This window comes from Ictalurus furcatus, chromosome 13 (genome assembly GCF_023375685.1).
Source record: "Ictalurus furcatus strain D&B chromosome 13, Billie_1.0, whole genome shotgun sequence".
Taxonomy (NCBI): domain Eukaryota; kingdom Metazoa; phylum Chordata; class Actinopteri; order Siluriformes; family Ictaluridae; genus Ictalurus; species Ictalurus furcatus.
In genome coordinates, this window is record NC_071267.1 from 20,832,439 (window position 1) to 20,854,968 (window position 22,530).

At 38.0% G+C, this 22,530-nt stretch overlaps 1 protein-coding gene across 2 annotated transcripts; it reads left to right on the forward strand.

Moving 5' to 3' along the window:
• Positions 1–16,945: 16,945 nt before the first annotated feature.
• Positions 16,946–20,581, forward strand: pde6gb (phosphodiesterase 6G, cGMP-specific, rod, gamma, paralog b). Of its 2 annotated transcripts, none has more exons than XM_053640693.1 (4): positions 16,946–17,219; positions 19,081–19,328; positions 19,536–19,576; positions 20,053–20,581. In XM_053640693.1, the coding sequence occupies exons 2-4, from the start codon at positions 19,183–19,185 to the stop codon at positions 20,127–20,129; spliced, it is 264 nt and encodes an 87-aa protein (XP_053496668.1). In that variant the 5' UTR covers positions 16,946–17,219; positions 19,081–19,182; the 3' UTR covers positions 20,130–20,581. The 2 variants fall into 2 exon arrangements, with proteins under 2 accessions (XP_053496668.1, XP_053496667.1); XM_053640692.1 differs by lacking the exon at positions 16,946–17,219 and adding an exon at positions 17,802–18,047.
• Positions 20,582–22,530: the final 1,949 nt, after the last annotated feature.

Genomic DNA, 22,530 nt, shown 5'->3' on the forward strand with positions numbered 1-22,530 from the left:
GATAATCAATAATCAATTTGATTTATATAACAACTTGCGTACATAAAAATGCAGCTCAAAGTGCTTTACAAAGAAGGAAATGTTATTCTAGAAATTCTAATAATAAAATAATTGATTATATTTTCATATATAATTAAAGGTATATCATGAAAAACAATGGAATATTTCAAGAAAACACTATTTGGGAAAACTAAACGCCAGTAAACAAGTTAGCAATTTGACTTATTGTAAATTGTAAAATATGTTTTTTTACTTTAATAGTCATTGGGTTTTTTTTTGTTTGTTTTTTTCCTGCACTTTTGGTACACACACACACACACACACACACACAAACACACACACACGTATGTAATTCAGATAGGAGAAGCATGTGGTTAGTACTTTATGGCCGGCATTGTATACTGTTTTATTCCACCATCATCAATTTGTTGTTCTTTCCAAAGTGTTGCTGGGTATTTACACCTTGGAACTACATGGAACTAATAAACCGCATTAATAGCATGTCTTATAAAAGAAATATTAATAGCATGTCTTATAAAAGAATCGCTGTAAAGCCTTGTTTCCTATTAATACACATGCAGTTTTTTGTTTCATGTATATACACAAGGGTTTGTTGTTACTATATACATAAACATGACTTTGATAGGATCATAGTACATTTACTTTCTGATATCCTGATTAATGAAAACCAAAAAGACTGCAGACATGTTGCAGTGGAAATTTTAATTTTACTTTGCTCGTGAATTTATTTTTATTTTTCAAAAACCCAGGGTATCTTCCTGCATGGAAAAAAAAAAAACTACACCGATCAACCATAACATTTCACACTCCACTGACAGGTAAAGTGAATAACATTGATTATCTTTGTAACAAAGGCACCTGTAAATGGGTGGGATATATGAGGTAGCAAGTGAACAGTTAGTTCTTGAAATTGTGTTGGAAGCAGAAAAAAATGGGCAAGTGTAAGGATCTGAACAACTTTGACAAGGGCTAAATTGTGATTGCTAGATGACTGGATTAGAGTATCTCCAAAACAGCAGGTCTTCTGTGGTGTTCCCAGTATGCAGTGGTTAGTACCTTCCAAAAGTGGTCCAAGGAAGGACAACCAGTGAGCCAGTGACAGGGTTACGGGTGCCCAAGACTCACTGATGCATATGGGGAGTGAAGACTAACCCGTCTGGTCTGATCTCACTGAAGAGCTGCTGTAGTACAAGTTGCTGAAAAAGTTAATGCTGGCTATGATAGAAAGGTGTTAGAACACACAGTGCATTGCAATTTCATGTGTGTGGGGCTGTGCAGCCACAGACCGGTCAGAGTGCCCATGCTGACCCCTGTCCACCACTAAAAGTGCCTACAATGAGCCCGTGAGCATCAGAACTGGACCATGAAGCAATGGAAGAAGGTGGCCTCATCTGATGAATGACGTTTTCTTTTACATTATGTGGACGGCCAGGTATGCATGCGTCACTTACCTGGGGAAGAGATGTCACCAGGATGCACTATGGGAAGAAGACAAGTCTGCAGAGGTAATGTGATGCTCTGGGCAATATTCTGCTGGGAAACCTTGGGTCCTGGCATTCATGTAGTTGTTTCTTTGACACGTACCACCTACCCAAACAAGTCCGATCCATTTAGGCCCCACCTCACAACTTACAGGACTTAAAGGATCTGCTCTTAACGTCTTGGTGCCAGATACCACAGCACACCTTCAGAGTTCTTGTGGAGTCCATGCCTCGATGGATCAGAGTTTTTTTGGAGGCACAGGGGGACCTACACAATATTGTTAACATGTTAACTGACCAAGTGAGCTATGTTAAACAGTATATAAAGAAGGTAAACTCATTCAAGTGCTGTTTGGGCTTCAGTGGCTTGCTAGGTTCGTAGCTAGCTAAGTAATGTATAATTAGTGTTACACATAAACTGTAGCAGCACTTAGATATATTTAATACACAGCAATTGCTACTGAACACTAAAGTAACCTTTTATGTTTAATACACAGCTTTCACTATGTAAAACATCAAAAAACCTGGCAAGCTCATTCTGCTAGCTAATAGCTTACCAGTACATGTTTCCACAGGTTGGATATTAAGCTGTGAAATATTGATATCTCCATGGGTTCTTGGCTCACATAATTTACAAATCATTATCATGCTGAAGATATCTGATAAATTGGGCCAGAGATGCTCACTTGTCTCCACTGTCTCAGACATTGCTGCTGTTGACTACAGTAAGCATTTTGGCAGGAAACTGCTTTATTTTCTTTGGATCTTGAAACTGAATTATTTAAAATGTGCATGTCTTTTCAATGGCTTATGGTCTTCATGGGTTAATGCATTATTATTTTTACTCTGTAATTATGATTTAAAAAATTAATGTTTGCCTCACACCTTGAACCCACCTCCACCCTTTGTGCATGGAGCTTGCATGTTCTTCCCATGTTTCAGGGGTTTCCTCCAGGTACTCCAGTTTCCTCCCCCAGTCCAAAGATATGTGCTGTAGTCTGACTGGCATTTCCAAATTGTTGTAGTATGTGAATGTGTATGCAATTGTGCCCTTGCGATGGGTTGGCACTCAGTCCAGGGTGTCCCCCGCCTTGTGTTCCGAGTACCTTGGGATAGGCTCCAAACTCCCCACAACCCTGTGTAGGATAAATAACATAGCTAATGGAAGGATGGATGGATGAATATCTTAACAAAAACAAATTGACGATTTTGATTGCTTGTGAAGGAACATCTAACATCTTTGAAACGATACTAAGTGTCTTACTTGTTAGTTACTTGACTTTGTTTTGCCTTAAAGCTTTGCAAACTTTTGTACTCAACTGTATTTAAGCCTATAATAAAAGAAGCGTAGATTGAAAACATTGAGAAACTTGTTTGAGAAACAGGGAAATGTCTTGTAAGCATGCTGTGTGTGTTGGTAGAGTTGAGGGAGTTTCACTCTAATACCAGTTGATGTTTGGGAACTTTTCCAGCCTAGAACATTCATGCCCATTAAGCCTTGTGGAGGCTTATTCAGTAAACTCCACTTAACCTCACTACTCAGTAATCCATCACCAAGGGACCTAATTTACAAATCTCTAGCCTTGTGGTTAACAGGATCAAGTTAATGTGAATAGGTGCACGAATAAGTGCACTATGTGTGAGTTTATGTGACAGATACATCAGTTTTGTAGAGCTTTAACAGGCCTGAATGGGCTGCATATGGTTGTTTATATGGACACCGTTTAAAAAGTCAAAATTTGGTCCCTTTTGTCTATTATAAAAATTTGCTACATAATATGATAAACACAAAGTTGATTTGAATTCGGTGTGCTATTTATTCATGACCTCAGACACTTTATTGTTATTATTATTATTATTATTATTATTATTGATGTTGTTGTTGTTTTTGCTTTAACGCTAGACCTTGACTGTTTGTAAAGATGCAGATCCAGGTTAACACATCCAGGGAATACATCGACTCCCATTAGGACTCGCCTTTTCTCTCAATGTTTTCTCTTAATTGGTGTGTTCACATGTCTTCGTGTCCATGTTTGCCAGGCTGCCATGGGGACCAAGATGCATTGTGTCCCTGTAGGGAGAGTTTTTGTTGTACCTAGCAATTCATCATTACATATGGCCACCTCACACCACAGGAAATTGTGGAGCAATTACCACACCGTGTACATCAACATAGTTACTCGCTAAACACCAGAGTGATAAATGAACATCTGCTTGGCCTGTCTTTTCATGAACAGATATAGAATGGTAAGTACTCTTAGTCAGATATGTTATCTGACAGAAATAAAAGATATTTCGCAGAACTGAATAAAGCACAGAGGTGTGTAGAGGACGTCCTCTGTCCTTCACCCATTCCCAGAGTACAGCTCTGCATGTCACAAAGGTGTTATTCTGGAGACGCCAGCCTCACTAGGGGAGATGAACAGTGTGGCCTTTGTGTGAGATGCACAAAGCCGGACCTGTGTGAAGCTAGTTAATGTCCAGGAGGCAGGCCAAGGGCATCTGAGCAATGCCATCGCCCCCAGTCTGTGCTCACCTGCCCAGCTACTCATTCACCTCTTGGGCCCTTTCACTTTAAACTATATGGATCTCCTAGCGTTTCAACCCAAACCATGTAGTATTAAAACAATTCAACTGTTTCTGAGTCTATGTTGAATGATCAATGGGATAGCAACATCATGTAGTACCGGCTGAGCTGTGTTTTGTTTACTATTTACCCAGGCCATATGGAATTATAGTAATACAACTGTATGAGTTATCATGCAAACCTTTATACTGTATAGTACCAGTAAATAAATAAATAAATAAAAATAGTATTAGTTTTTTTTAAAAAAAAAGGTTCAAAAGTTTCCTTTTCCTGCTTCTAGCCTCTTTCATTTGGCAAAAGATGGGGATGAAATCTTTTGTACAACATATTTGATAACCCATGTGTTTGTGTGGGTTATGCCCTGAGATGGGCTGGCATCCCGTCCTAGGTGTCCCCTGCTTTGTGCCCTGAGTTCCCTCAGTTCCAGGCTTCGCTGTGACCCTGTATAGGATAAGCAGTATGAAAACTAGACTAATGTGGATGGGTTTGTGCATGGTGCATTGTGATGGACTGTTGTCTGATCCTGGGTGATCCCACTCCACATTTAGTGTTCCTGGGCTACACTATGGATCCACAGTGACCTTGACCAAGATAAAGCCGTTACTAAAGATTAATAAATAAATACATGAATATACATATTAACACTCTGAACATGCTCATACTGAGCATCCTTTCAACACACTTAGTACTTTTTGACATTATAGTATACAGTCGTGGAAACATAGCCAGAAGAGGATGGTTCCCTTTTGAGTCAGGTTCCTCTCAACATTTCTTCCTCATGTTGTCCCAGGGAGTTTTTTTTCTTGCCATTGTCAGTTCTACCTTGATCATTATGGCTCTATTCAAAAGTACATGCTAATTTCTGTAATGCTGCTTTGAGACAATGTCTACTGTTAAAGCTACTATACAAATATGACTGAATTGAATTGGACATGAATATGAACACTTTGAACATGACCTTAACATAATCTCTGCATTACCTAATCTTTTCATTATCCAAAACAAGAACAGAATCAACTGGTTAAAGGCATTACCCAGAAAGAAAGTGAGCTGCATTACTGATGTATCCTCTAGTGTAGTAACTTTGTGTTACTATAAATAGCACATTCCTAATGTTGCAGTACATTGTGTAACTGTCCAACCTGTTGACTCATTTGAGTGGGAAAGACTTGGCTCTTTAGGTGAAACTGGGTAGGGCTGCTCTTTTTCCTAGAGATATAAGCCTTATTTAGGTCCTCCCATGCATACAGAGTGAACTCATTTCTATTTAGTTTTATTTGGATAGTGCTTTTAACAAAAGATATAATCACAAAGCAGCTTTACAGAAACAAACTGTATGCACAAGCATCTAAGGTAAGATTTCTTTTTAGGGACCTCTTACCACAATTTATGTATTCTCTCTCTCTCTCTCTCTCTCTCTCTCTCTCTCTCTCTCTCTCTCTCTCTCTCTCTCTATATATATATATATATATATATATATATATATATATATGTGTGTGTGTGTGTGTGTATATATATATATATATATATATATATATATATATATATATATATATATATATATACTCCAGACTTTTTATCTCCTTAATTTGTAATGAAATCATGAGGAAACAGGCCACAACTGGCTATGAAACTGCTTGTCAGTCAATTGTCCAATTACTTTTGAGCCTGTGAAAATGGAGGTGTAATTCCCAAACGTTTTTTTTAACCATGTATTTGTTAACCCCCTTGAACTAAAGCTGAAAGTCTACACTTCAATCACATCTTGATTGCTTCATTTGTACAGAGGTAAAATTCTGAAAACTGCGTCAGTGTCCAAATACTTATGGACCTGACTGTGTATAAGGGACACCACAGCGTAATTACTGTAATGTTTGTATCTGTGTGAATGTATTTTGTGCGATCAGCAGTATAGATCTTTGAAAACATGCAGACAGTGGAATGCGCCGACTGTCAGAAAGTGTGCCAGCCAAAGAGCATTTCCATTGAGAGCGGGGATTAATGTTTGAAAAAGAACCTCATTCCTCTCAGTCTGATGACATGCTTTTGTTTCTGAATACGTGACCCATCAGTAAAGCCTCTAAGCCATGTTATTAGTTTAGACCTGATTTAAACTCATCAGTCTGATTCGCACCTAGTCAGGCTGCCCCTTGGCCCTCTGGGAAATACCTGCCTGAGGTAAACTGAACATGGTTCCCAAGGCAACAGTTGGGGAGAGAAATCCAACCCAGAGGGGGCACCAAGGACTTTGGAGCTGCTGCATGTGCGTGTGAATATTGTTTCAGAGCATTCTTTCTATGCAGCGAGCTGATACACACACACATACACACACACACATGCCATGCATAGTTACTGATTCACATATGTAATCTCTTTCTCAAGGGCTCAGAGAGGGTCTCCGTGTGTTCTACTAGAGATAATGGGTTTTACAACAAATGTTGCGTACTCGTTTACAGATAAATACAGTTCACAACCATAATAATACCTTGTTTAAATATGTCTAAATAATTTTTTCCCTTCCCTTTCTCTCGTCTTTGTATCTAACAAGCAGATGCTACTGCTCTGCAAATAAAGCTACACAAACTTATGTCAAAATATTATCACTTTTTTCATTGACCATTAACTTGTTTTAATATAACTTGCTTAAATAATAGCACTGATATTATAGTTTACTGTGTAGACTACCGTATATCTATATATTGATACCGATCCTTAGTAACAAAATACAGAAATCTGAGTTTCATTTATATTGAATCTAATTAGCGTAATAAGAAGAATTCATGAACTCTTTTCTGCTTTATTGGAAAAGGCTCTTGTACTGTACTTATCTGAGATGGAGCCACAAATGTCCACACCTCAACCATCTCTCATGTCATAGAGTCTGGAGTCTGAACACTGATATCAGCATACTGATAGGACCTAGACATTAACCTGAATGATATGATGTTAACGCCTCATTTTAACCAGTGCCCCAGGTGTGGTTTATGAATATAGGCTCTGTGATTATTTTAAAGATTTTTAACTTTGTTAAAATTGTTTTGCTTCATTGCATATGATGAATAGTTCATCCAGTGACCCATGACTCAAAATGGTAGTGCTTCACTTTAAGGTCCCTTTTGGTTTAGCATGAACAAACCATGAACTTCAGTATTAATATACCATAAGTAACATTAACAAAGTAACTAACACTTCTGGCCATTACAATAAATTAATAACAATCAACACCAACGCTGATCAATATTCATACCATCATTGAGTTTGTTAGTTACAGTTACATTTATGTAGCGCTTTTCTAGACACTCAGGATGCTTTAAATAGTATGGGGGGGGGGGGTGTCTTCTCAACCACCACTAGTGTGTAGCATCCACCTGGATTATACAACGGCAGCCATAGTGCACCAGCACGCCCACCACTTGATGTGATGTAGCCAAATCAGTGATGGGGATTATTAGGGGGCCATGATAGATAAGGGCCAATGGGGGAATTTCACCAGGACACCAGGGTTATACCCCTACTCTTTACAAGAAGCGTCCTGGGATTTTTAATGACCACAAAGAGTCAGAGCCGGTTTAACATCTCATCTGAAAGATGGTGCTGTTTTTAAAGTATTTTGTTCATGTCACTGTACTGGGGCATTAGGACCCACACAGACTACAGGATGAGCATCCTGTGCTGGTCTCACTAGTACCACTTCCAGCAGCAATCTTAGTTTTACCCAGGAGGTCTCTCATCCAGGTACTGGTCAGGCTCAACCTTGCTTAGCTTCAGTGGGAAACCAGGTGAGAACTGCAGGGAGATATGGCTCTGGCAAGTAAAAAATAAAATGAAGTCCACAAAGAGCAGTATGAAGTAATTCATACATTTGCAGTTCTTAACTGGAAAAATTAGGAACTGATCAAGTTCTAGTATTCACACCTGGAGACAAGAGTTCAGTAAGTTATCAATATTTCCTCCCACCTCAGAAACACATGCATTTAGGATTGGCTATGCTAAATTTCCCCTAGGTGTGAATGTGTGTGTGTGGACTTATGTCTCATTCAGAGTGAATCCTCCTTGCACCCAGTGTTCCTGGAATAGGCTCCAGATTCACTGTTACTCTGACCAGGATAAAGCAGCTACTGGAGATGATTGAATGAATGAATAATTTATGTGGACTTATTTTTAGTCATGGACTGAATTAACTTTAGTCATTGTCATAGCCATTATCAATGTTTATTATTTACACAAACCTCAGTTAATAAAAAAAATAAAATAAAATAATAATAATAATAATAATAATAATAATAAGTCGACTTTATGTTACAAAATATTGTTACTTTATTAACATTACTTATGATCTATTACTACTGCAATTAATGGATTGTTAATGTTAAATAAACAAGTTCAAGTAATGCATCTTAATGTAAATCACACTCATAAAAGAATGTTGTGTGGTTAAACAAGCAAGGTTTCATAGGAATGGAAATTGGACTTTTCTTATGTGTGTACGTCTGTTCAAAATGTTTTTCTTCAATCATTAAATATGTCTCAGATTATTAGGCTTTATTTCTGGTTCAGCTGGTTTCTGGATCATTCTTCCCAGTTAATTCTGAATAAGCTTCCCTTGTATGTTTTGGCATCCTCTATTATAACAGAAAAAAAATAGTGGTTTGTCATTGAAATACAATATTATTAATAAGCAGTTGACTCAATACTTATATTTCAAGGTTGACTGGCCATGGCTGAAAATAGGCCATGTTTATCTCCTTAACTTTATGTGAAACAGGGTTATGAGTCAGTAGAAAAATACACATTTCTTGAAGTTTGGGGATGACTGACATTTCATTTAATAATAATAATAATAATAATAGTAATAATAATAATAATAATCGTCATCATCATCATCATCATCGTCATCATCATCATCTTCATCATCTATTAACATTTGGTCCACTGAGAAGGATGACTCATTGTCAAGGCTGGTGTTCAAGAATGAGAAATGGGTGCCCACTTGTAGCTAATTAACATCCCATTCTGTGCTGTGCCCATGGATCAGCTTGGAGCAAATTTCTTGGCTCTGCAGCTCAATACAAATTACAGGCAGCAGTATGAGCGGGCTATAGGTCTCCGGAGATGCTGTGAGTCGTTTCTATGGCCATGCTTGTCAAGCATGCAGGCCTGTGGGAGTAGATGACTGCCACTCTCACATACATAAACACTGCAATGCTGCAATGAAGGATTAAACATGAAAAGTGCTGTCCACATATTAAAAGGTTGCCACTTCAAAGGGCCCGTGTCCTTACTGAAGAAATGAATAGTGTTTTACTGTCCCACACACCAGACAGGTTTAGGCAATATCCCTGTTAAAACACAGTAGATTCAGAATTGGCTATAAACATTTAAAGGGCAAATGTATTATTGACTAATAAATGTCAGAGGAATTTAAAGACATGATGTTACATGTGCCTGTCTGTTCTATCTATCTATCTATCTATCTATCTATCTATCTGTGTTTGCAATCCGGTTTTATTTCCTCTGAAATAATTAATGGCATTGTATTTATTTCATGCTAATTACGTGTCCTGATAGTTCAATTCAATGAGATTTATTGACATGGCCAATACAGTAGTTATGTATGTATGTATGCATGTATGTATGTATGTAAGAATGTATGAATGTATGTATGCATGAATGTATGTATGTATGTATGCATGCATGCATGTATGTATATATGAATGTATGTATGCATGTATGTACGTATAGCATGTGAGATTTTAACTTGTAATTTGAAGGTCCAAATGAAAGGTCAAAATTCACTACTATCCAATAATACTGAAAATGAATACTTGTATCATGTAAAATGCGGGGTTTTTTTCTTAAATATATTTGAGTAAAAATACAAGTATTCATTTTCAATATTACTGGATAGTACAGTAACGAATTACAATTACTGAATTACTGCAAATAGGAATATAAAAAAAGAGAAGAGAGCCTAACCACATACATATAATTCATCTTTTTCTAGTATTTTAATGCCCTCTACTGACTAACTGTAGTATCACAGTTCGATACATGTCCCGCCCACCAATCGCGCGTCATAACTATCTCCACTCTGATTGGTCATCGCAGCTTTACATCAATCACAGCTGAGGTCATATTTCCGGTACCAAAATAATGGCGTTTCTAGCGCAAGTGAAATAGGGGCGTTTTTAATATCTTCGAGGACTTTGTCGGTAGATATTATATTATGTTGCAGCTCTAACTTGCTCTTTAATTGTGTGGGTTATTTTTATTTATTTACAGGATGTCTCTAAATAACGCTTCACCGTGTTTACAGAGGGTCAGTATCTTGTCCTAGTTAACAGGAACTAAACAAACCAACGTTTTTGTTGTTGTTGTTGTTGTTGTATGAGAAATTGTGTGTGAACTACCACCATTTAACGAATTGACCCCAGTAACCTTAATCCAATTCGAGCTAGCTATATATTTTACAGCAAATGGCATAACTTATACCCGAATTAAACCTACTGTATACTGAATTTTATAAGGGAAACCTGATATTTGTGTATGCTTTCAGTATACAAAGGGTAGACAGACAATACTTTATACCTGAAGGGTATGTGAGCGAGAGTGAGAGAAGCCATTTGTGATGTTAAACAGCTCTCCCTTCAAATAATGCAATAATGTATTTAGCTGTACACTGTCTAAATTGCCCTCTGACACACATCTGGAAGTAATTTAAATGTATTTTTTTTTTATTTCGCAGATGTTTATCTTCCACTTGTCACATTTAATGAAGAAAGCCTTCTACATCAGAGCCACATTTCCCCAAAGCAAACATCTACACTGTACTCCTCATCACTTGAAATGCAACGGCATGGATCCATGCACTTCCCAGTCCACAGCTGCTTTAACACAAGGTCGTACAGACACTGTAGATCCAGGTCCTCCGTCTCCTCCAACGTGCTGCTGCATGAGTGGCTGTCATAACTGCGTGTGGATTGAGTATGCTAATGAGCTGCTGAAGTACTACAGAGATGGTGGAGAAAAAGCACTGGCTGCCATGGAAGACAATGTTCACGATGAGAACCTCAAGACTTACCTCAAAATGGAGATCAGGCTACTGAAGAGATTGTGAATTTTTGTACTGTTTGTCCTTTGTCTGACTGAGATTTTTCTTTCTTTTTTTTTGTCATGGAGTGATAAAGTGGTGTGATATAGGAAGGATGCCCCTTAAGCCAGTTTTGCTAGTAATAGCATGGAGGTTTTTGGAGATCAAGTTGAAAGAACCTATGAATGTGCAATACCAGTTCCATCTCCAGTCCAGATCCATACCTGATGCATCCATAAGAATAAGCACTGATAGGCATGCATAGTCAGCCACATACAACCCCAATTCCAAAACAAAAGTTGGGACTGCATGGAAAATGCTAATAAAAACAAAGAGGAGTGATCTGTAAATGTACTTTGATTTGTATTTAAGCAAAAAAACGTATAAAGACACAGTATTTAATGTTGACATCAACACTGTCCAGAAGCGCCACTGACTTCTCTGGGCTCGGTCTCATCTGAGATGGACAGTAGCACGGTCAAATCGCTTTTTGTGGTCCGACGAGTCAACGTTTCAAATAGTTTTAGGACAAAACAGCCGTTGTGTTCTCCGGGCCAAAGAGGAAAAGGAACATCCAAGCTGTTCTCAGCGTCAGGTCCACAAGCCAGTGTCTGTCATGGTATGGGGGTGTGTCAGTGCCCATGGCATGGGTAACTTGCACGTCTGTGAGGGCACCATTAATGCAGAAAGATATGCACACAATTTTGAGCAACATATGCTGCCATCCAGAGTAGGACAACACCAAACCACATTCTGCCCGGATTACAGGCGTATGGTTGCGTAAGCAGGGAGTGCGGGTGCTAGCATGGCCTGCCTGCAGTCCTGACTTGTCTCTGATTGAGAATATATGGTGCATTATGAAGCACAAAATGAGTCAACGAAGGTTGTGCAGTTGAAGAAATGCATAATGGATGAATGGGGGAAAATTCCACTTGCTAAACTTAACCAACTGGTATCTTCAGTGCCTGAACACTTAATAAGTGTTATTAAAAGAAAAGGTGATGTTACACAGTGGTAAACAGTTGACTGTCCCAACTTTTTTGCAGTGTGTTGCAGTCATACGAGTGTATATTTAAAAAATTAATTAAATTCACACAGTAAAACATCAAATGATGTGTTTTCAATATACTACAGGGTGAATTTTCAAATGATGTCTTTCTCCTTTTTTTTTTAAATGTTTTCCATACTGTCCCAACTTTTTTGGAATTGGAGTTGTATTACACAAATGCCTATGTTGTATTTAAGGGGGCTTTAACACTGGCAGTTTACTTTGAAACAGCACGGTTTAAAAAAAAAAAACTGGTCATGTGATAGCTGTCATGCGGACCGGGAAGCGCACCGCGGTACCGAACCTGAGACTACCTGAAGGAGGTGCTCATTACTCTGTGCTCTATGTGCAGCCTGAACAACTGAACTAAGTTCTACATAAGCTGGGGACTTCCAACAATTTTACACCCTTTTACACAGGTTAATGTAATGCACAAGTATTTTTAACAATGGCAGTGCAGTTTTTGGACAAGTTGACTGCAGATTAAATACATATTATTAAGCATTAAGTACTTAAGTACAGATCAAGTACATATTTATTGTGAATGATGATGTACATGTACTTTATTTAAATGACAAGGAAAAATATATGTGAATGATAAATGAAGTGTGTTACTTCCTTTACTACTGGTTTTCTTTTTTCCAGTGATCAAGTGTAGAAGTTCACAGCTGGCTGACCTCTAACTTTAGTCTTCATTTGGATGTTTTAAGATGATTTGAGAGCAAACGTGCCATGTCATATTAAATTGGTCACTGTGATCTGTTACCTGATTGGAAGAACAAGAAAACTGTTAAATTCAAAAAGTATGTGTTCAGTCCTAACCGACGTTAGATAGCTAATGAGAAAAAAAAAAGGTGTTTGCAGGACTATGTGTGACAGATCCCTCCACTGGCATTGGGAACAATGCTGCTTTTGTCTGTTGTCTGCTACAGGGCCTCTCCTTTCATTCTCTAGTGCAAGAAGTGTCAGTTGCTTCACACATCATTTGTTTACCAAATGTAGTGAATCATCAGTATACTTCTACATGAAAAGGAACTCGATTATTATTCATGACTATATGTACATACAATAATGTATATGTAAAGATTTGTTAGAATACTACAAGAGTATGTGATTAGAGACAGCTTTTAGGAAAATAAGAGTGAATGTTATACACCGAACAATGTGTACGGATTTTTCACGTGGGGTTGTCATACGGTATTTTCAAAAGTTTCATTACATTTACATTACATTTACATTTATTCATTTAGCAGACGCTTTTATCCAAAGTGACTTACAAATGAGAAAATACAAGCAAAGTGATATATGAAGCAGAGAACAATACAAGTAGTGCTGCCATACAAGATCTGTTAATTGAGTTCCAGAAGAAGCAAAGTGTGCAGAGTAGATGTGTAGGTGCCAGAGACATTTTTTTATTATTATTATGAGTTGGTTAGGTGTTCACGGAAGAGGTGGTCTTTAGCTGTTTTTTGAAGATGGTGAGAGATTCTGCGGTCCGGTTTCAATGACATACGTGTATAAATGTGTAGAATAAATACTGATATTATAATTTCTCCAAATTGTAAGTCAAAACCCTTCATGAATGAATTGTGACAGCACATTTGTATTTGCATTTGTCACCTAGTTGTTGTTTTTTTAAAGAGAGAAGAAAAAACAGCAGCCATCATAAAAGAACTTGTTTGAACAAAGCTCCACAGACAAAATCCATCAATAGCATTGCCTCATTATACAATGTCTATAGGACGAATGTAACTTAGCATAAAGCCAGATTTGAATGTTGCCTAAATTCTGATGTTACACTCATTGCCCACTTTATTAGGAACACCTGTACACCACAGATACAGGTCAAGCGCTTCAGTTAATGTTAGCATCAAACATCAGAATGGGGGAAAAAATGTGATCTCAGTGACTTTAACCATGGCATGGTTGTAGATGCCAGATATGCTGGTGTCGGTATTTCAGAAACCGCTGAGCTTCTGGGGTTTTCACACACGACAGTCTCTAGAGTTTACACAGAATGGTATGAAAAAAACAAACAACGTCCTGTGTGCAGAGGCTCTGCAGGCTGAAACACCTTGCTGATGAGAGAGACCAGAGGAGAATGACCAGACTGGTCTGAGCAGACAGGAAGTCTATTGCAGTGGTTCCCAAACTTTTCCAGGGCAAGACCCCCCAAATGGCATTAAAATTTGACCGAGGCCCCCCTTTTGTAAGATGTCCTTAAAACACATTTAAAATACAGACTTCTGAATATATCCCCCCTTTTTTTATTAATAATTACATCTTACATCTTTACATTAGATTAGGAATTGATTGTGTGTGTGCGTGTCTGAGAGTGAGAAAGATAAAACATACATTTATTTATTTTTCACACTAAATTGTTGAGGCCCCCCGGGCGCCCCTTGGCGGCCCCCACTTTGAAAACCACTGGTCTATACTAACTCAAATAAGCACTTTTTACAACTGTGCTGAGCAGAAAAGCATCTCAGAATGCCCAACATATTAACCTTGAGGTGGATGCATTACAAAAGCACAAGACTACATCAGTTCCACTCCTGTCAGCCAAGAACAAGAATCGGAGGCTATCATGGGCGCAGGCTCACCCTGTGCTGTGTTGACTGTTTTGAGAACAGTGGCTTTTAAAAACAGTGTCTTATTATGAGCAGATTGCAGGCACAAAGTGAATATAGGTATTTTATAGAAGATGCTAGCTTGTTTGAAATAGCTAGTGCTTGACACTCAGAAGCAAAGACCAGGTGACTTGGGTAAAACTTCATCAGGATTCTTTATTGTAGAACATCAGGAATATCAGTCTACAGGTCAGAACGTACTGTCTTGCACTGCAGTCATCAAGTCTAACAGCAATGAGCTATACATTGTAGTTTTATATACATTTTAGGGGCAGTGCTTAGTGGTGGAGACAAAGTACTCGGGTGACGAGCTTAAACAACGTATGCAAAGAAAGTAAACAGTTATAGGAACCCGTCCCAGGCTCTGGAGTTTCACCAGTCCTAATCCAATCAGCATAACTATACAACTCCGACAACTTCATTATCATAGAGATAAAGAAAAGTCCATACCTAGGGCATTGCATTTACATTTAAGTCAGGAATTGATGATCATGAACAATGGCCACCAATTCAAAGAATGGGACAGGAGCACCAAGAGCCATCACAGACAAAAGGTGATGGCCTCAGTTACCATGATTTTAAATTTGTATTCCCACACTAGGTTTCAGATTTACATGGAGAAACGGCTCACGTGACTCTGAAAGCAGTTAACAAGGTTTTCATTTAATGAGGCAAAATAATCCTTACCAAAAGCTCACCCAATCTTATCAGTTAATTAATGTGGCTCCTTTAATCTAGACTCTTCAAGCCAGATTCGTTATTGTGGTTGTGAAATCAACCGTCGCGGTTTGCTCATGTTTGTTTGTTTTGCTTGTATGTTTTGTATGTTGTTGTCAGTGAGATGATCCGTATGTTGAGTTAACACTCAAGCTGAAAGTAAAATGCAGGCAAATGGTACACACCAAAAGACCATTTGGTTCATTTGCACTATATCCATTGTGTCATAAAATACACGTAGAATAATGAGTTGTTTAAGATTGGAATTTGGCTTAGATAACAAGATCTTAGCAATGTTATAATGTGTATGACTCTTTAACAAAGTGTATATAATGTAAACAGTATATAAATGCTCAGTGTTTTAGCCAATGGTACATGATGCTTTAACACCATTTGATAAAGAAAATATTTATATAGGAATGAACACATCCTCCATGTTTTTGCTAGTGTGCTATGGGAGTGCAGATTAATGAGCAGTGTTTTATTGCACTTGATATTCCAGTTACTACGTGTAAAATTATTCAATCAGGAAGTAAGCTGTAGCTCTGGATAAATAAAGGTCGTGTCCAGTCTTTGCCGAGGCTTTCTCATGATATTAATCATATTGTAGGTTAAAATTATATACATTTCTACAACACAATTTTTACAACTTGTTTTTTTTTTTTGTCTGTTTGCCTTGCACCTCCAGGGTTGGGGGTTCAATTCCTGCCTCCGCCCTGTGTTCTCCCCATGCTTTGGGGGTTTCCTCTGGGTACTCCGGTTTCCTCCCCAGTCCAAAGACATGTGTAGTGATTGGCTACACATAGCTGTATACTTGCTGATTGGCATCTCTAAATTGTCCATAGTGAGTGAATGGGTGTGGGAATGTATGTGTGATTGTACCCTACGATGGGTTTGCACCTCATCCAAGGTGTGCCCCAAGTCCCCTGGGATAGACTCCAGGTTCCGTACGACCCTGTGTAGGATAAGCTGTATAGAAAATGGATAGATGGTTTCTTCTCTGACTAATGGCCCGATTTTTGGTGCACGGCCTCCTCTAGGCAGAATCGTGATTCTGCTGAATTTTTCAATTGTTCAATAAGAGACAAAAAGTCGAGGTGTTCAAAGTTTGGGATTTTTTTTTATAGCAAACTCTGATTGATACATTTCCAGAAGTTTGTCCCAGACTTATTTGGATGTCCCTGTTCATTGGTCATCATGATGCTGTTTATACAGTTATGTTCTCTAACAAACTCTGGGTCTCTCCAGGAACAGGTATATTTATATTGAGATCATGTGACACATTAATTGCACACAGACAAACTACTTTCAACTAATTATGCGACTCCTGATGCCAACAGGCAGCACGAGATCTTCGCAGCTGTAGGGGTGAATGTTAATGCAATCATAACATTTACATTTTATTTTTGAAAATTATTTTGTCAGTTATACACCCCCCCCCCATATACACACACATGAACAGATATGAGATCAGAAGTAGGTAGGCGTCACTTTCCTAATCTGCTGAGGGAACAGAGGATAAAAACGCCCCATCAGTAGTCTCTTGCTGAGAAAGCCAAGCGTAGACACCCACTCCTCCAGCGGGGACGGAGACACGTACAACGAGCGGTGCTGCGCAGGTTCAGGCTGGCAGTCAGCTGCAGCGGTGAGTAGCGTTTTAGAACCCTGAGGAACATGGAATCCTTCATAAGTTTAAAACTCTGCAGATAATGAAATCATAAATAGATTTTTTAGATATCTTTGGAACATGAAATCCTCAACAGAGTCTTAGAACCCTGTGGGATATGGAATCCTGAATAGAGTTTAGAACTCGATGGAACATTAAATTCTAGTGGAGTTTTAGAATTCTGCAGATTATGGAATCATTAAATAGATTTCTAGAAATTAGTGGAACACGGAATCCTGAATAGAGTTTTAGAACTCAGTGGAACACAGAATCCTGAATAGAGTTTTAGAACTCAGTGGAACACGGAATCCTGAATAGAGTTTTAGAACTCAGTGGAACACGGAATCCTGAATAGAGTTTTAGAACTCAGTGGAACACGGAATCCTGAATAGAGTTTTAGAACTCAGTGGAACACGGAATCCTGAATAGAGTTTTAGAACTCGGTGTAGCACGGAATCCTGAATAGAGTTTTAGAACTCAGTGGAGCACGGAATCCCGAATAGACTTTTAGAACTCTGCAGATTATGGAAATTATAAATAGATTTCTAGAAATCAGTGGAATATGGAATGTTGCGCAAAGATCTGGTACACATTTAAATGCAAAATAATAAGATTTGGAACCTTGTGTCAGGTGACCCTGTTATTCTATGTGGCGAAGATGAAAAACATTTCATTCTTGTAATGGAATTATACTGGTGGAGCATCCTGTACTGTAGCGTTGATGCCTCATGACTCCAAAGTTCCCGGTTCAATCCTGAGCTGGGATAAGTGTCTGTGTGGAGTTTCCTATGTACTCCTCATATCCATGTGAGTTTCCTCTGGGGTCTCCAGTTTATTCCCACCTTCCAAAAACTCCCGTTAAGGTTATTGGTTATGCTAATGCCCATAGGTGTGAATGAGTATGTGCATGGACTGGCATCATATCTAGTTTGTATTCCTGCCTCATGCCCAGTGTTCCCAGAATAAGCTCCGGATCCACTGAAGAGGATAAAGCAATTACTAAGATGAATGGATGATTTAAAGTGAAGTCTATGAAATGTGGAGGATTAACAAAGCAAATGTCTCTCAAAAATGATTTTGTCTAATGATCAATTCGGTACATTTAATAGAGTTTTTATGTTGTTGTTGTTTATGCAATAAATACAAGTTCTGGAGTTGGTGGTTTTTGAAATTCAATCATTGTCCCCCCACAAATTGTTTTCCAGTAAAAAATAAACAGCTTTAATAAAATATAATCATTGCAAGTCTGTCTTCAACATATCAGTACTTATAAGATATGAAAATAGCTAACACCATGGCATGTACAGTATAGTGATTAATATCTTGAGTCAGTCTTTACTGAAGGAAACCAGCTCAGGACATTTCATTTGACTCAGCTCTTTTCTGAGAGCTTAGCATGTCCATCATTGTCCCTTTGTGTAATAAGATTAGTCCATGTTATGATCAGTAGCACTGGGGATCTTATTAACTTGAGCCCAGGATTAGATAAATTGGGTCACCCCTGGGCTGTTCTACTGTCTCAGGCTCCTCTCAGGGATCATGGCCCACACGAGGCATTCATATCTAGATTCATTTGTCTATAGACACATGTCATTCATCAGTAAGAGGATTATGGATCAAGTCCAGGACAGTGTACACTCCATGTACAGTAAGAATGGAAGTATTGTGTGATGCTTATGCTTACTGACATACACAATTCAGCACTGGTCTAACATTCCACTCTAGGAGATATGTATAATGATATGTGATAAATATGATGAAATAACTAATGTTACATTAGTAACATCTCTCTCTTTCTCTCTCTCTCTCTCTCTCTCTCTCTCTCTCTCTCTCTTTGTAGTAATATCAGACTGAAGCTCTACTCAGGGAGAGTGAATAAAGAGGGGGTTGAATACGAAACAACCACTAACTAACAGTGGTTTCATCAAAACAACCAACAGCTATGAATCTTGAACCCCCTAAATCCGAATATAAGTCGGCCACCCGGGTGACCGGAGGCCCAGCCACGCCACGCAAAGGCCCACCCAAATTTAAACAGAGGCAGACTCGCCAGTTTAAGAGCAAGCCACCAAAGAAGGGCATCCAGGGGTAAGGATTATCGTTATTATTATTATTATTATTATTATTATTATTATTGTTGTTATTATTTTATTCTGGTGCATTTCCATAGTCTAAGTGTGGAATAATTACAGATTGCCTCATTTCATTTGAATTAACGTCAGCGTATTCATCATGTACTGCAGAACATCATTTACTTAGCATAGTAGTTAATAACTTTTGTTCTGGCCCCGTCAGATTTGGAGACGATATCCCTGGTATGGAAGGTTTAGGCACTGGTAAGTGTAATATTTTCTTTATCACCTTCTCACAGGTCTTTTAGCATCATCTCAACGTCATCATCCATTTAATCATGGCTGCTCTGATTTGAAGTCCTTGAGCGCGAATTATATTTTACCTCAGACGGGCTGTTCACATTGGTCATGACTCATTATAAATGCTGTAAAGGCAGATTATAAAGCCTTGAGTGTAGCTCTCCTGGCAAGCTGCTTAAGATAACCAAGAGGACACTGAAAGGCTTTTCAGCAGGTGTCTTAAAAGGATAGTGCAGATTTAGTCCAAGACATAGCTTAACCCTTACAATTCAATGCGTATTTCCATCAGTTTGGTTTATATTGCTGTAACTGAGAGTAAAATTGACTTAAAATCCAAAGAGATGCTCTGGGACGATGGGACATCTAAGAAATGAGAAATGTTGTATTATATGCATTTAGAGAACATTAAAGTGAGTGTTCTTGTGTGTTCTTACCAACAGACATCACAGTCATCTGTCCTTGGGAGGCCTTCAGCCACTTGGAGCTGCACGAGCTGGCTCAATACGGCATCATCTGAGTCCACCATCTTCCTCTTCACTTCCCCCTTCCATTCTGCCTCCACACTGGCTATGGGCTCCATTGGGTCCATTTGCACGCACACCTTATCGTAGAACATTACACAATTGGAAAAATCTGAGCAAAACAAACAAACAAACAAACAAATACCCTTACCTAACTGTCCAGCTCATGGTTTCTTTCTTTTTTGCTCATAGATTAACTTGGACCAGCATACATATTTGTGTTTGACTTTTTGTCTGTCAGATAACATCTGTTATTTTAGAGGTAGTCTTTCCATTCTTTCTCTGTTCCCATTTGTTCTCTTCTTTCATTTCTATATCCTCCTTTCTTTTGGAACAGAACTTCAAACTTAAACAAGTAAGCAAACAGCCTCAAGTGAGTATAAGCACTGTACCCGTGAAATGCTCGGCTTCTCATTTCACGTGTCCCAGCCGCTCTGGGAAAATCTTGGAGGTTTATCCATCTTTAAAAAAAAAAATTAAAAAAAAAAAAAAAAAAAAGGTCAAACTCCTGTAGACATGGGATACTAGTTGACTGACAAAGAATAAATTCGACACCTTGCATTAAAAAAACAAAACCAAACAAAAAACTATTCCACTTTATCACATATTAGAGAGATCTTATCACACATTCTTCTGCAATCCGGGTTCAAAACATGGTCATTTTTAAGGTTAGGACTTCTCAGAAAAACAAACTGTCACTTTCTTGGCTGTCTTGCAATGGCAGTACCACCTGATATGTCCACAGCTTGCTTGTTCTAGCAGTTTTAAAGAAAACGATAAAGAAGCCAGAACCGCACGCTTCAATACGCTGCATTATTAAAATGGTGTGATTAAACTTTAGCGCAGGGTTCAGGCGATTACGATCGGGAAAGTGTTCAATTGTTCTGTTTGGCATCTTGATTAGTTCATTATTGATTATCTTTCATACTCAGAATGGCATCATTCATGCTTGCTGTCTCTGCCTGCTGTCTTTCTGTCTCCACTGTGCTGTTTCAAATCTATAGTCTAATTTAATTTCCACTGAATTCTTACTGATTATCTTTGTATATTTCTTGTGTATATTAAACCATCATAAACTGATTTCATTTGTACATTCTGTAAAGTGAATAGCATGTTCTTTTCATAGGTTTCCTTATTCATTATACAGTGTTTACTTTGTCTGTTGGATGCTGCATTGTGCTGTGTGTGTGTGTGTGTGTGTGTGTGTGTGTGTTATTTTTGTTGTTGTTGTTGTTGTGTTGAATAGTCTCATTGAAATGTTCAGCCTAATCTTTTCATTTATGTACAGTGGCACTTTGCTAATTCTCTGTACAAACCCTCACAGTACTCTTTACAGTGAAATGACTTGATACGTTTTCCATAATCTCAAACATTTATATCAACTCTCACCCAGTTTCCTGCGCTGGACTTGAACGACATGACTGTTGGTATGTTTGCTCAAGAGATGGCAAATGCATCAAATCTTTGACAGTTTACTCAACGCCATGACTGTCTGTAATCAGTGACTGAAGTAACAGTGTGTCTTCTCTACAGGATGAGATCAAAATAAAGCTTATAAAAAGGGGAAAAATATCAACTGTCAGAGTCCAAATCTCCCTGATGTTAATACACATAAATACACAAGTTAATACATTTCTATTTGCCTCTTCTTTTTTTAAAATTTGCTAAATAGTTTCATTACATTCAATAAATATCAGGTTTATTTATTTTGATCAGTCTATATGTGGTGATTGCATTAAAAAACTATGATAAAGCATGTACAGTAGCTAAAAAATATTATACAGGTGCATCTCAAAAAAATTTTATATCGTGGAAAAGTTCATTTTCTTTTCGTAATTTAATTCAAAAAGTGGAACTTTCATATGTTCTACATTCATTACACATAAAGTGAAATTTATGTATATTTTGAGATACTGGATTTTTGATTTCCATGAGCTATAAACCGTAATCAACAAGATAAAAACAAACAACAACAGCAAAAAAAAGGCTTGAAATATTTCACTTTATGTATAATGAATATACGGGAAAAATTTACTTTTCCATGACATCCAATTTTTTTGAGATGCATCTGTACATTTTATTGTGTTTATCCAAATTAGTTTTAATAAAATTAAATAGCTAATAAAATTATAAATCTGAGCTTATAATATTACTTATTGTCTTAATTGATTACTAGCTACTACTAAGTAAGTAATTAACTGGTTACATTTTTTTCCTCCACATAGCAAAGGATTGTAGCAAGGTTAGCATATTTGCCTCACACCTCTGGGGTTGGGGGTTTGAGTCCTACCTCCACCCTGTGTGCAGCGCTTGCATGTTCTCCCCATGCTTAAGGGGTTTCCCCTGCATACTCTGGTTTCCTTCCCATAGTCCAAAGACATGTTGTAGGCTGATTGC

Bases quoted from the DNA above. Each gene is read 5' to 3' on its own strand.
- pde6gb (XM_053640693.1), top strand. From the start codon at position 19,183: ATGAATCTTGAACCCCCTAAATCCGAATATAAGTCGGCCACCCGGGTG. The intron at 19,329-19,535 runs GTAAGGATTATC...TGGCCCCGTCAG, and splicing joins CCAAAGAAGGGCATCCAGGG to ATTTGGAGACGATATCCCTG. The intron at 19,577-20,052 runs GTAAGTGTAATA...TCTTACCAACAG, and splicing joins TATGGAAGGTTTAGGCACTG to ACATCACAGTCATCTGTCCT.